Here is a 14,586-nt window from a genome sequence, read left to right as displayed (position 1 = left end):
CTCTCTAGTTGTGAATTGGTGCTAGTGGATTTTTTTCTTTTCCAATCAAACAATCCAAAACATGAACAGATATATATATTCCAAATAAAACAATCAGAATTTAGGGTTCATGCATCATGGAGGATTTTTCATGTTCAATCAATAGGCTCAATAAGCATGAAGCATGAATATAAAATTAGGTTTTGGAAAACATTACTTGATGAAGGACGGATGAATCTTCAGCTTATGTGTGCAGAACTGAGAAGGTTGTCTTCTCAGCCAATCCAAGAGCTATTCGCCTCTTCTGAACAGCTCCCACTTTGAATGGTGTACAGGTCTCAAAACGACTTCAATAGGGCTGAAATACATTACTTGATGAAGGACGGATGAATCTTCAGCTTATGTGTGCAGAACTGAGAAGGTTGTCTTCTCAGCCAATCTAAGAGCTATTCGCCTCTTCTGAACAGCTCCCACTTTGAATGGTGTACAGGTCTCAAAACGACTCCAATAGGGCTGAAATTTGGAGGTCAGATAGAAGAGGCAGAGATGAACAACTTTGATGAAGGAAAGATTTTGATCTGAGGTCCCGATCAAGAGGTTTCAGGGCGTGAAAACAGGCTGCAGCAGGGGGGGGGGTTTTTCCTGGCTAGGGCTTGGGTTAGAGTATCGTGCTGATAACGTGTTGTAAAACTATAGTAAACGAATTTGAGAGAGAGAGAGTATAGACGTAGAGAATAGAATGTGTGTATTATTCATCTCACCATGAAGAGCCTTATATAGGACTACATGGTGTACACAAAAGGGTAATGCTTAATTACAATCCAATCACTCCTACAATTACAACCTATCAATCACTAATCTATAGGGATAGGCACCTATTACTCAACATCTATTTACATGATTATCCACAAATATTTACAACATATATATATATATATATATATATGGGGGCGGATCTGTGGCCACCTAAATTATAGTTAAGATTATACTCTGATTCTAGACCATTAGATCATATAACAACTAATGGTTCAGATTAAACAAAATGTGTTATTTATTTTTTAAATAATATATTCTATTAAATATCTAATCAAATAACCAGCCATTAATTTCTTTCCTATTCTCCTTCAAATTCATTATTACAGACAACTTAAAAAATGCTCAATAGTTACAGGATCCATTTCCTCAAATTACTTTCTTGTTTCTCTTATTCTCTAAATTCATTTGTTGCAGGAAAAATAATTAATTGCGAAAATAAAATTGATTTTTTTTTTTTTTTTTTTTTTTTTTTTTTTTTTTTTTGCATTTTGATTGATATGCAACTCACCTAAGGAGTAGAATCAACAAACGAAGAATTTTTTTTTTCTCAACCTCTAAACAAAATTTACTCTATGTTACATGAAAAATTTACTCTAATTTGATTTGGTATTCCGAATTGGGTTTTTCCTGCAGTAAATGAAGGAGTGAGAAAAAAGGAAAAAGTATAATCATCTACTTTTGTATTTTAGAATATGCATTTATTAAAAAAAAAACGGATAAAAAATATTATTTAATCTGAACCATTAGTTGTTATATGATCTAATGGTCTAGAATCAGAGTATAATCTTAACTATAATTTAGGTGGCCACGGATCTGCCCCCTATATATATATATATATACCAGCACCAAATAAGATTGAGGTTTATCAAATACCAGAATCTTATTTAATAACTTCAAATAAGATTGTTCAGACGTTTATCAACTTCTCTTCCTATCTGATATACCAGCACCAAAACCCTAGAGAGGTCTGAGAGAAAAGTTGAGGTTGCCTTCCCTGTCCGGCGGCGGGCCTTTCGCCGTCGTCGGACGGGCCTTTGTCGATCCCTTGTGGGTCTGGTGAGGCGGGTTTCCTTATTCAACATCCTTGTTCGGATCGGGGAGATCGTGGTAGTCTGTGAGGTGAGGAAGAGAAAGGTCACGGAGGTCAGGTTTGGTTGGTCTCTCGCAGTCATGGTCGACAGAGTGGGTTGGGGTCGCAGGTTCACCGTGGTGGTAATGTGGTCGTGGCGGCGCAGCAAGGTTCAGATCGGGCTGACTCGATCTGGGTTGGGTCTTTTGGATCTGATCTGGAAGAGAGCCTGATTGGTCGAGGCGTTGTTCACCCATGCTGCGTCGGGGATGGGGTGTTGAAGGCAGAGATCCGGCGATTCTGGCAGGGTGGCAAGGGTGAGGCGCAATGGTGAATGCAGGTGAGGCGCAATGGTGAATGCAGGTGAGGCGCAATGGTGGGGAGATACGGGCGGCGGCGTTAGGGGTCAACGAAGCACCGGAATTCTGGGCGGTGGATTGGGCGTGGGTCGGGTTTGTGTCGTTGGGCCCTTGTTGGTGGGCCGCGGTTATTAGTGTTTTAGGGCTTAGCTTTATTTTTTGTTTCGTTTTGTGGGTAATAAGGCACTGCAAGATGTGGCAGAACCAATCATCACTTTGGCCTTCCTGAGGATCGTTCCTGCCTAGTTTAGAGTCAGCACAAAGTCTGCCTGTGGCATAGACGAGCATTAATGACTTTCTAGGAGGTCTCTCTTGTCAGGAGTTGGGTTGAAAGTGATGGCGCTTTGGAGTAGTGGTGGGATGACGGTGTTGGATTTTCTTTAGTCCTAGGTCTGACTGTCCAGAAATCCCTTTGATCGGGTTCGAAGCAACGACGAGTGTTGGCTTGGTCGATCAATTGCTGGCCAGGTGGATTCTGGGTGGGAGTTGGTGTTCTTAGCTGAGTCTGCTCCAACACGTTTTGTTGTTTCTGCCACTTTGTCTAGTGCCAGTTTAGTATTTTTTAGTTAAGTTTTTTAGTATGTTTGGAGTCGGGGCTTAGTTTGGCTTCAACAGTGCGTCAGTATAGACGTCCATTTTGACGTCTAAAGTGAGAAAAGTTTCGGTTGAAGCTTTTATCTCCCATTCTCATTGTAATCTTCGTTTTATTAATGAAGTTCTTATTTGATAAAAAAAAAAATAAGATTGTTCAGTATGATTTTATGAAAATAAGAAGATTGTTCGTACGTATACCTTTATTACAAGCAGATTTCTTCCATTGAATCCTCATCACTCTATATTATAAAAAAGAATAAAAGAGACGAGATTAGTGGAAAAACAATCTTGCAATAAGTTATGTACATAAAAAGACTTACAGTAAGAACGAAAAAAAAATTACTGACGTTGAAACTCCATACTCACAACATAACCAATCTTAGATATAAATCAAGGCTTCAACTATATCTGGCCTCAAGGAACTCCGATATTGATCAAGAACTCTACCTCCAACACTAAAAGCAAATTCATAATCAACTCTACTAATGGGAATGGATAATATATCACCGCCATCTTTGATAGAACTAGAAACTTAGCAGTACTTGTCTTCCACCAATTCAAGATATTGAATTCCACAACAAATTCATTAGTATAACGACCTTCTTCCAAATATACATCCAGGTAAGATTTGAGAGGTTCAATTGTATCCATTTGTTGAGACCAAAGATTAAATTCGACTATACTTTTAGTGATAAATTTCTTATCAGTAACGGCAACAACACTAGAATTGCAAACTTATCCGTCTTTAGATCCTCGATAAACAACAACATGTTCTTCAAAAAGCTGATATAGAGATTCCCTCATAGCTAGCCTTGATGTGTCACTCAGCTTCATAACCCAAATAAATTTTTGGAAAGCAAAATTCAATGAACTTCATCTTATATCGAGGATCTAAAACTACTGCAATAGCAGTTAACATGCTGCAATCTCCCCAATATTTGTCAAATTTTGCACTCATTTTCAAAGACATCTCACGCATGTAATCACAATCATCCATAGATGCATCATTTAAAATTTGCTTGATCTTCAGGAAGAATTAAATTAGCAGTTGGATAATCACTACCATAAAAGATATTTGTAGCTTCATTGAAAACTTCCAAAAATTGACCTACCTTTTCAGCTTTCTTCCAATTATCTACACTTAGTAGCCACTGGTAGTATGGATCACATTCTTGATATCTTGGAAAAACCTCCTTGAATACCAAAGCAGCTTCTAACATTGCATATGTGGAATTCCAACGTGTCGGCACATCAAGAATTAAACGCTTTGATGTTGGCAACTGCAGCTGTTTAACAATCTCCATGCCACAAACTTATGAAGTCGTGATGGAGACATTTTGAAGTATTTCACACTTCCACGAATATTCAAAATAATTTTTTGAATCTCGGTCAAAGCCAGGGATTGAAATATCTGCGATATTTCTGATATATTCTCTGATATCTCCCTTTTTCGACAGACCGATATATCTTAACAGGTTAATATCTTATCTTCTACAATTTCCCTCAAAATTTCTCCGACATCGTCAAATATCTCCGATATGTTAGATATTTAGGATATATCCCCGATAAAGTAAAGAAATATCTGTAAAATCTGATGAAAAAAAAAAAAAAAAACCCAGTAATTCTCTAAATGCAAATCTGTGTAAAGAGAGATCTCCTTAAGGGAAATCTGGGTGAGGAGAAATCCTCTCAAGGAAAATCCAGGTGAGGAGAAATACCCTCAAGGTGATTCTGTGTGAGAAGTAATTCTCTAAATACAAATCTGTGTGAGGAAAGATCTCCTCAAAGCGAATATGGTTATATGGGTGAGGAGAAATCTCCTCAAAGCGAATTTGGGTGAAGAGTATTTCCTTCGAGGGAAATCCGAGTGAGGAGAAATTCCCTGAAGACAAATCTGGACAAGGAGAATTCATGATGAAGCAATTTCAAAAAGTAATTCATTCACTTCATCTTTCTCAATTATATGGGATTGGCCTCAATTATATTAAAGTTTCAGACAAAGAGAACAAACTATTGTGTTATGATCCGCAAAAGAGTAAAAAAATGTGGTGCAATTATATGAATCATTTGGTACTGTTTAGTCTGTGACTCTATGTAGTCTGTACTCTATAGTTGAACAATAGAAAGAAAATAAAGGTTCAATTATTCAATATGGACAATATTCTGTGGGTGGAGGATTAAACCAATTTACCTGTGATGGTAATTTTGATCATACCACCCAAGATGAAGACCACAGAGCTAGAACAGCTGATCATGGTGCTCAAGAGAAAACCCGATATTGGAGGAGGACTAGAGGTGCAACTGATGATTAAAGTAGCCATCTGATGTTTCTTCAATTGCTTTAAGTTTTGACTCTATCAGTTTAGGCACAGAGCACAGTGAGACATTAAATGAATCTCATGAAGGCAACAATCAATTTGGCTATGACGCTTATGGGTATAGTCAATATGGAGAAGTACATGATCAGTCATCCAATTGGATTCATCATTATTATCTCCTTATAGAGGAAACAGTCGGTAGTTCTAAGGAGATCTATAACTATCATGTTCATCACTACAATTCGCACTATATAAAGTTGACATTTTCGTAGACCAGCAAGCGACTTTTTAACCACCTAGAGTCTCTTTTTGGATGTAAATAAAGTTGACATTCATATGTATTTATATGTAATTCCAATAAATTGATTCTTTCAAAACGATATATTTTCTCTTATATCCCCGATATTTCCGATATCTTCATTTTTCAAAGTTTCTGGTACCTTGCTATGGAAACGGTTATGGGCTGCTAAAGTTTCGGGTAAGGTTAAAGTGCATACTTGGAGATTTTGTTCTTCTATTCTACCTACTATTTCCCAGCTTCGTCAACGGCATGTTTATATTGAGGGTGGTTGCGCTTTATGTAACAATGCGGATGAGTCTGTTGAGCATGTTAGTCGAGATTGCCCCTTTGTTAAAAGTATTCTTTGCCGGTGCCCTGGGCTGGGAGGCATTTTTGCTAACCATTCGGAAGCTTCGTGCTTGGATTGGTTGCAGGTATGTTCAGAGTCTCTTTCTGAAGATCTTTTTTCTCTTCTATTATGGGGGATTTGGTCTATTTGGAAAGAAAGGAATAAGAGGGTTTGGCAAGATAAATGGTCTTCTCCTGAGCAAGTGAGGCATGGCATTTATTCCCAACAGGTACTTTTCAAATCAGTTGGATTAAGTCAGAGACGGGTTGGGAGCAGGGTGACTAAACCTTGGTCTCCTCCTCCAGTCGGTTGGTTGAAAGCTAATATGGATGGTGCTTTTGATAAGAATTCATGTTCTGGCGGCATTGGGGTGATAGTGAGGGACTCTGATGGGTTGATTGTGGGTGGTTGTTGCTGCAAAGTTGGTAGGGTTTTGTCTCCGGCTTTGGTGGAAGCTCTAGCTGCTAGAAGGGCTTGTCAACTTGCTGTGAGTAATAGCCTTGCTCCTATTATCTTTGAGTCTGATTGTCAAAAATTGGTGAGGGATATTATGTTTGAGGAGGAGGATGCTTCAGGATATGGAGGTATTGTGGAGGATGTCATCTTTCTTCATGCTTCTTTACCTGGGTCATATTTTACTCATGTGTATAGAGAGTCTAATTTTGCTGCTCATATGTTGGCTAAATTGGCTCTTAGTTCTAGTTTTGATGTTTCTTGGAGTGGTCATATTCCCTCTAGTCTTAGCAACTATGTTGCTACCCATTGTATGAATTAACCTCATCAATAAAAGCTTGACGTCCTTCTCTCAAAAAAAAAAAAAGTTTCGATAAATATGTAGATACAGATATTTTAATCCTTGGTCGTACCAGAAGTCATAGAAAGTTTGAATTTGCAATGATTATTACACTCGGCTTTATCAACACCCTTCACCTTGACAACTGTAAAATCATTCCAAACTTTAGATTTTCTTTTTTTACGTGCAGATGCATTTTCCTTTTTTCATCTCCTTCAGCTTTGGGGTCCTTCATCTCCTTCATCTTTTGGGTCTTTCAAATCTCCTACAACTTGGGTGTTGTTTCCATCAGCATCATCAGATACCAAATCAATTCGTACGACATCACTTTTGCTCAATTACAAGTGCAATTTGACTCTCTGTACGTGAACATGTAAAATCAATTAATACATATACAAAACTATTGAAATGACCTACGATCAATAAATAAAGGTACTTAAGAAAGAATCGAGTAGATTACCTGGTTGTGGCTCCATGACAAAAACAGCTTCAGTATCAAAATTCTAAGAATCCTTCTATGCGTTTTGACTTTGAAAAGTGAAAAACTTATGGCTCCCAATCTCAATTCTTTTCTTTTTAGAGTAGTTGCTAGGGTTTGATTTAATTGTTGCACAAATATTGTTATTTATTGTAATATATTTTACTTAAATTTTCAGATTCTCTTTCAATTGAAAAGGAATGTAATAAAAAGAATTAAAGAATTGAGATTAGAAAAATTATATTTTTTTTTTATAGCATAAATTTTCATTAGTCGAGCTTTAACAAACGAGCCTAACTTTAACAAGCTCGAGCTACTCATGGAAAATACAAGCTACTCACGAGCTAGACGAGCCGAATATATCCTTGTTCAAGCTGGGCTTGTTTTTTTGTCGAGCTTAATATTGAGCTCACACTCAGTTCATTTATCGTACGAGCACGAGCCAAACGAGCTAAAATCGAACCGAATACGAGTCGAACACGAGCTGTATCGAGCCTATTTACAGCCCTAGTTACAAACCTTAGTAAACGAAATATGTTCAATTTTTTCAATGATCATGGATAACTGTATACTTTACCTATTTTCAATAAGACCATTTAAATTTAATAATTCTTTGAGTTTTATTTCATTTTGGCAATGGTATATTAGTCAAATCATACTTTGGTGAAGCTTCTTTTTTTTTAGGGAAATTCATACAAACAGTGTCTGAACTTTTCCAGACTATTAATTTTCATACCTATACTTTGAAAAATTTAATAATGGTACTTGAAGTTTTGGCCCCGACCCAATTTCCGTATCTAGCAACAGTAAAGTCGTCATCGGCGTTAAATTTTGAGGGGTAAATCTGGAACTTCAGGTATTATCGACAAAAAAAAAGAAAAAAAGAGCTGGCCATGGCTCGACTCGAACTATGCAGCCTTACTCGCGATTTGCAATTGCCATGTCTTTCTTTCTTCTTCTTCTTCTTCGAATTGCTGCTGCATCGAACCAAGGACAAAACGCTCTCTCTCTCTCGACTTTGTGCCTTGCGCCACCGGTGAACCCAAACCCGGCCACAACCCTCTCCAGATGCGCCCGCCCACGGAGGTGTCTCTACGCCCCCGAATTTGATTCAACCCTTTCTATGATTTCGATTTCAATTTCGATTATGATTTGTTTTTGCAGGAGTTGGCAAATCATGCCTTCTTCTTCAGTTCACCGACAAGGCGGCAAGTTTCTGAGCGCCGGCCTCGACGAGAAAGATCTCCGATCTGGAGCGGCTGGAGAGAAAGCCTCGACGAGAATAATCTCTGATTTTCTGGTCGGCTGGAGTGCCGGCCTCGACGAGAGTCGCTTCGTCTCTGCCGCCAGAATCGCCACCGTCGCCGCCGACAACTCCTCCTCCGACGCCGAAGCAACATTCAAATCCATAGGCACGCCTTCGTCTCGCTCAAGCCCTTTAATTCCAGGCAGAAAATCCAAGTAGTCCAAGAACCCTACTTTGTGAAATGGGCATCATCAGTTCACTTTTCTTTGTTGATCTGATTTGGGATTTCCGTCCATTTTAGTGGGTTTGGTTCACATAAGTTTGTTCAGACTACAGGACCAGAAGCTGGGACGAATTGGTGAAGCCCAGAAGGTGTTCGATCAAATGCCTGAGAGAGATGGTTTTGCGTGGACTACAATTGTTTCTTCTCATACTCGTGTCGCCGTGTAAGGAATATGATTTCGGCGAGGACATTGTTTGATGAGATGATAGAAAGGTGTACAGCTACTTGGAATACTATGATCGACGGCTATGTGAGACTTGGTAATGTGGAGTCTGCAGATTTGTTGTTTAATCAAATGCCCATGAGGGATTTAATCTCGTGGACAACTATAATCAATTGTTATTCTCATAACAGGATATTTGGAGAAGCATTAGCAGTGTTTAATGATACAAGGTGGGTTGAGAGAATTCATGGCTGAGATTTTGAGGATGGGGAGACTATAGGATAAGAATTTGGTCCAAATGCGAGGGTGGTGTGGAGAAGGAAACCAGAAGAGAGTACAAAGCGTGAAGTTGCAGAGAGATAGGAGGATGAATACTGAAGTTCCAGATTTACCCCTCAAAATTTAACGCCGTTGACGACTTTACTGTTGCTAGATACGAAAATTGGATCGGGGCCAAAACTTCATCTACCATTATGAAATTTTTCAAAGTATAGGTATGAAAATTAATAGTCTGGAAAAGTTCAGACACTGTTTGGACGAATTTCCTTTTTTTTAATTTTATTTTGGGTACAAAAAATGGTGGCTGAGTGAGCTACCACTCCGGTATTTTGGTGAAGCCTTTGACACTAATAGCCGAGATATATAGATTACATGAATGGAATTGATATGAAATTTTTATTGTCGAAAAAAAAAAAAAAGATTTTTGTCCACTTACCCTAATTCTAGGGTCATTTATCCCACTTACTCAATTAATTAATTTTTTATTCCTCCTTACCCATAAAAACTCTAATAAAGTCTTCCCTAATATCAAATTAAGTTTTGTTTTTTTTTAGATTATTTTACCCTCATCGATCCCTTTGTTACATAGATAGAGAGAGAGAGAGATATCCAATTAAGTTTTTTTTTTTTTAAAGACTATTTTACCCTAATCCCTTTGTTACATAGAGAGAGAGGGAGAGAGTGAGAGTGGAAGGGAAGAGAGAGAAGCCATAGGAAACTTCGCCGGAGTCCGATCACCGGTTGCTGGATTCAAGTCACCGGCCGCCGCCCACCGGACTTCTCTGAAAACCTCGCCAGAGGTCTCCAAAGAGGTCGTCGGAGATCTCATAGATTGCCGGAAAGGTTTATTGCCCCCATTAAACCTCTATTCCCCCCCCCCCCCCCCAATAGACATGTGGGGACAATAAAAGTTTATAAAATCTCACCAAGGTCCCCAAAAAAGTTGTCGAAGATCTCATAGGGGGTTGGAGAGGTTTATTGCCTCCCAATAAACCTTTCGGTCGCTGGAATAAAAACTAATCTCCTTAAAATTAGACGAATAAAAGTTTGATTAAGAAAAAACGAGGAGATTACATCAATTTAAAACATTTATTGCCCCCAATAGATCTTTAATAAATCTCTATTCCACCCCCCCTGGCAATAAAACTTACTTTTTTTTTTCTTTTCTTTTTTCTTTTTTTATGGGGCCTTCAGCCCCCATCTACCAAATATAAAAAATATAAAAAAAGTGATTTGGGCACCAAGAAAATGCTCTGGGCACCGAATCAGAGCAAACCCACCTAGAATATACTCAAAACTCAGTTCGGGATCAATTTCCTCATTCCTCAGCTCGCATATATTGTGTAGCACACAACAAGCCCTAAGAACCACAGGCAAGTCCTGGAGCTTCACCTCCGTCCTCTTTTGCAAGCACAACCATCTCTACCTTATGACGCAGTTTGGATCTTCTCCAGATCAGGTCGCGACTCGGTCCTGTCACTCTCCGCCGCCAAGTCCATCAACAACATCCAATGAGTCGTGGCTGGCAAATACGAACACATCCAATGAGTTATTGGACAGATCGGTGAAGTCAACATACGACAGCTGCTGCCTCGCTCAGCCCCACTGTCGCCATTCTGAAACCGGCTTTCACCAGGTCAGCAGAGCCTTCAGGATCGTAATCGTGGAACGACATCGGTTGCAAAAGAAAGGAAAGGAAATTAAAGAGAAACTAAGCAAATGAAAACTTTAATATTCTTCAATGATAGTCTTCCAGTACATCTCAGTAGCTATATAAGATGGTCATAAAGTCTAATAAGCCCACAATACAATATGGGCCATAAAACATGTATGAGTTTGGCCTATAAGACAAACGGATCCTAACAATCCCGCCCCCTTAACTTAAGGCATGTCCTCATGTCGTGTAAACTCTCTGCAGAAGTAGTGAGAGAAGTTCCAATAATCAACAATGCTGACCAGCTGGAAAGCTATCGTGTTGTCAAAAGCAGCCCCCAGCTTGTTATACAAGAAGCAACCATAAATAGAGATTGTAGAGACAAACACAAGGTAGAAGATGAACAATGTGATACCCCATTGTAGAAGATGATGAAAGGAGCCTTGAACCAGTCTATTCATATACGGAAACCATGATACCATAACATCTTTTATCTTGAAAATAACATCATGCGCCCCAGCTCTGTACATTGTACCAACAGAACTCTCCAAACCAAGAACAAGTCTAGCAATACCACAAATATCTTCTAGAGAGTCATTGCAGTTCTCATTTGACAGCTCCGTACTTGTACTTGTATCTATATCATATCTGCTAGGTGGCCAATAAGTAGAGAAACTATCCAAATTATCAAGAGCCATATGAATGATCTCACTTATCACATATAATAATGTCTTAATTATGTCACCAAGCAAGTCCCTTTCCGATGTCTTAATTATGGCACCATCCTGATAGTCCTCAAAGTTTTGGACGCCCATTTCTAAATATTTGTAAATTTCAAGCACGTACCTTGCAAAATCAGAGCTATTTGAATTGGCAAGTGTGTCCAGACTTGAACAATTGATTTTTTCTGTAGCTATAGGATTTGCCACAAGACTTACTTCTACGGATTGGTTTTTAAACATCTTGATCTTGGACTGAGACATATTGGCTTCACCTTCAATAGGCATACTTGTAATCATTGGCTTGCCGCTGTTGACATCCAATCCAAGGCTAACTTCCCAATCATGCATATCAGAACAGACAACAGTGCCTCCACTTAAATGACTTAATAGGAAAATGTTCAAATTCTCATTGAAACCAGCTTGTTTGACAACATTTTCCTTATCACCAAACCCATCACTATGCTCCTTAACATCAAACTCGCCACATCCTTTGGCACAGACACCTAACATACTTGACAAAGAATCTGCACACACTGTCCCATCAAAGAATACACACCACACATAGTGAATGCAAAATTTTGTGTAATAAATTTGTTGATATCGCATCATTTAAAGCACCAGAAATGATGGACACAGCATGATAAGGGAGTTTGAGCTGCTGATAAAATTCCTCAGAGTTCACATGATATGCACAAAGTGCTTGTTCAATTGTAGTAATCAGATATTTGTTATCAAACATCATTTTCACAATTTTGTCCATTTTCTTCAACTTATCAGTAAGAAGCAAACTCACTTTCTCCAATTTATTCTCAAGAGGTAAGCAAAGAGTATTACCATTCAACAAGGCATTCAAAGTAGTTACAATACCAGCATTGCCTTGTCGAAGAGCCTCCACTCCTAACCTATACCAGTAATCTTGTTTATCAATTTCTGTAGCAGATTCAACAGCAATTTGAACATTTCCACTCTCTAATGCCAGATTGAATCGAGTTTTTTCATCTTTCACAAAATGGAGAGCAACTTTGGGGAATCCCTTTTGTTGCATATAAGCTATCATCGCCTGCCCACAGAGCTGTGAGTTTCTTATCATGCTCATAACATTGTCATATTTCTTCTTCAAAAGGGATAACTCGAAGATGTATTCTGTCGCATCAATAACTATGGCCATATTTTTCCCATCCCGATCCAAGCAAAGGATAGTATTTGTAGAAACTTTCGTAATGTAGACAGTAACTTCAAGCGTTCTGATTATTCCACTATCATCATTAGGTAGACAGTATTTAATATGATCCATGGTTGAATAAATGAAAACACCATTGTCATCCTAAACATCATTCTTTACGCGGACTGTCTCATGAAGAGTGCACTAATGCACAAGCCTCTTGCTAGCAATGATTATGGCATGTTTGCTGAGCAAGACAATACTTTCATGTCATTAGACCCAACAACATACTTGATGAAAGGATTTGAGACTCACCAAGAACAGTCCTCTGCTGGAGATCAAATATAAACACTTTGTCCTCTGAATTAAGGTATTTAGAAATCAGAAAAGGCTTGCAGTCCAATTTGTCAGTAACTATTTTCTTGTTTGGCAATTGAAAGTAAGCTTCTATGCTGACATGAGTAGCATTGACAATTCTACAATGAGCAACATCTCCCTGATCATGGTGCAGATCCAAGCACCCACTATTAATACTAGTCACTGATATCTTGGTGAACCATCTCGTATTTTTCTCAACATATCCATAACTCCATAATTCAATCAAGGCAATTATTAGTGAAAAGGTAAATTTTTCATGCTATTACCAGATTTAGTTGGAATAGGCAGAATAGCTTCAAGACTGGATAGATGTTTCAAAACCTTAGTTTGCTTTGCAAATTCCACCAAAGAAAGTTGAGTCCCACCAACTAAAACTAAGAGTTCATTTGTTGATTTCCGATGCTCTCTCAAAAATGAACATGCTGCTTGCGCCAAAGAAGCATAATGTTGTGGTGAGAATTTCTTAAATGTAGTAGATATACTCTGACCAGCTGCAACATTGCTCACACAATCAAGAAGCCATATATAGTTCAGCATTTCCCACTAAACAATCAGAAGATGGTTTAGTTCCCTGCTCCAAACTATCCATTTTGGATGACTCCCTATCATCTGCCATGACTACATTCCTCTCTCCTCCACCAGTTTCCATGAGAACAGGAATAGAAGAAGAAAGTTTAGTTGATGTGAGAGAAGCATCAACAATTTCACGATAAGTAGCAAGTCCCCCACCTTTGTCTTGACTGCTCATAGGAGCAACAATGGTCCTTCCTGCATTACACAAGCCATCTGATTGTGGCACTTTATCAAACAGGTAAAGAGCATAGTATTCTTTTCTTTTCCCACACAAACGCAGTCCCTGATCATCTTGCTTAACACTAACACCTGCAAGTTGATTGAGCTCTTTACCATCTCCACCATTCACATTACCCCTCTTAATAGAACTCTCTCCCTCCCCATTTTCTAAATTCTCATCAATACCAAACACAAAACCCACAACATGATCCGTACTAGTATTATCATTAAATCCCAATATCACATCAGTGTAAGACAAATTCAAGCCACCATCCACATGGGTTTTATGATTAATACCATTATCAGCAGGAATAAGTGATGAAGAAGCCTCAGTTGCAGCTGAATCAATTCGGGTGTTGACGACGACGGCAGAGAGCCAAACTTTAGTGGGTTATCAACTTGGCTTGCCAGAGATTACAACGAATGCCTTAACAATCGTAGCTCCTCCATGAATTCAGATATGAAGGTATCCATCGAACTCTTCAGCGATTCTTGCATCTCACACAATTTAGCATCTGTGTGATGTTTGTGAACTTGCAATTCGCCGGAACCTTGTGGTGGTGAATGTGGTTTCTCAGTCCCCTTAAGCTTGACCATAGGCTCTGGTGTGAAAGAGTAGCCACCAGAATCAACAATTGGGACCTCCCAATTATGTATTCGGTCAGTTTGAAGAGAAAGTCGTGAAGGGCCGTACTCGGGTATGGGACTGAATGGATTTGGATATGAAATTGTATGTGGTTGCTCACAAGCAGGAGGGGAAGGAGCAAAATGGTAAATAGGTGGTGTAGTCATGGTTTTGGTGGAGTTGAACTGAGAATGAACACTGGTAACTAATGGTTCATAGGGATGGCTTTGTGAAATCAGAGGATAGA

The 14,586-nt window shown here is 38.8% G+C and overlaps 1 protein-coding gene across 1 annotated transcript; it reads left to right on the top strand.

Moving 5' to 3' along the window:
• The first annotated feature begins 5,013 nt into the window (after positions 1 to 5,013).
• LOC133730728 (uncharacterized) lies at positions 5,014 to 6,539 on the top strand. Its single transcript, XM_062158267.1, has 3 exons — positions 5,014 to 5,112; positions 5,673 to 5,744; positions 5,850 to 6,539. Exons 1-3 carry the CDS (start codon positions 5,014 to 5,016, stop codon positions 6,537 to 6,539), a joined length of 861 nt encoding a protein of 286 aa, XP_062014251.1.
• Positions 6,540 to 14,586: the final 8,047 nt, after the last annotated feature.

This window comes from Rosa rugosa, chromosome 2 (genome assembly GCF_958449725.1).
Source record: "Rosa rugosa chromosome 2, drRosRugo1.1, whole genome shotgun sequence".
NCBI classification, from domain to species: Eukaryota; Viridiplantae; Streptophyta; class Magnoliopsida; order Rosales; family Rosaceae; genus Rosa; species Rosa rugosa.
This window is presented reverse-complemented; position numbering and strand designations above follow the sequence as displayed.

Coding starts and splice junctions, on each gene's coding strand:
- LOC133730728 (XM_062158267.1), top strand. CDS start 5,014: ATGGTAATTTTGATCATACCACCCAAGATGAAGACCACAGAGCTAGAA. Junction 5,113..5,672: donor ATATTGGAGGAGGACTAGAG/GTGCAACTGATG, acceptor ACTATTTCCCAG/CTTCGTCAACGGCATGTTTA. Junction 5,745..5,849: donor CGGATGAGTCTGTTGAGCAT/GTTAGTCGAGAT, acceptor GATTGGTTGCAG/GTATGTTCAGAGTCTCTTTC.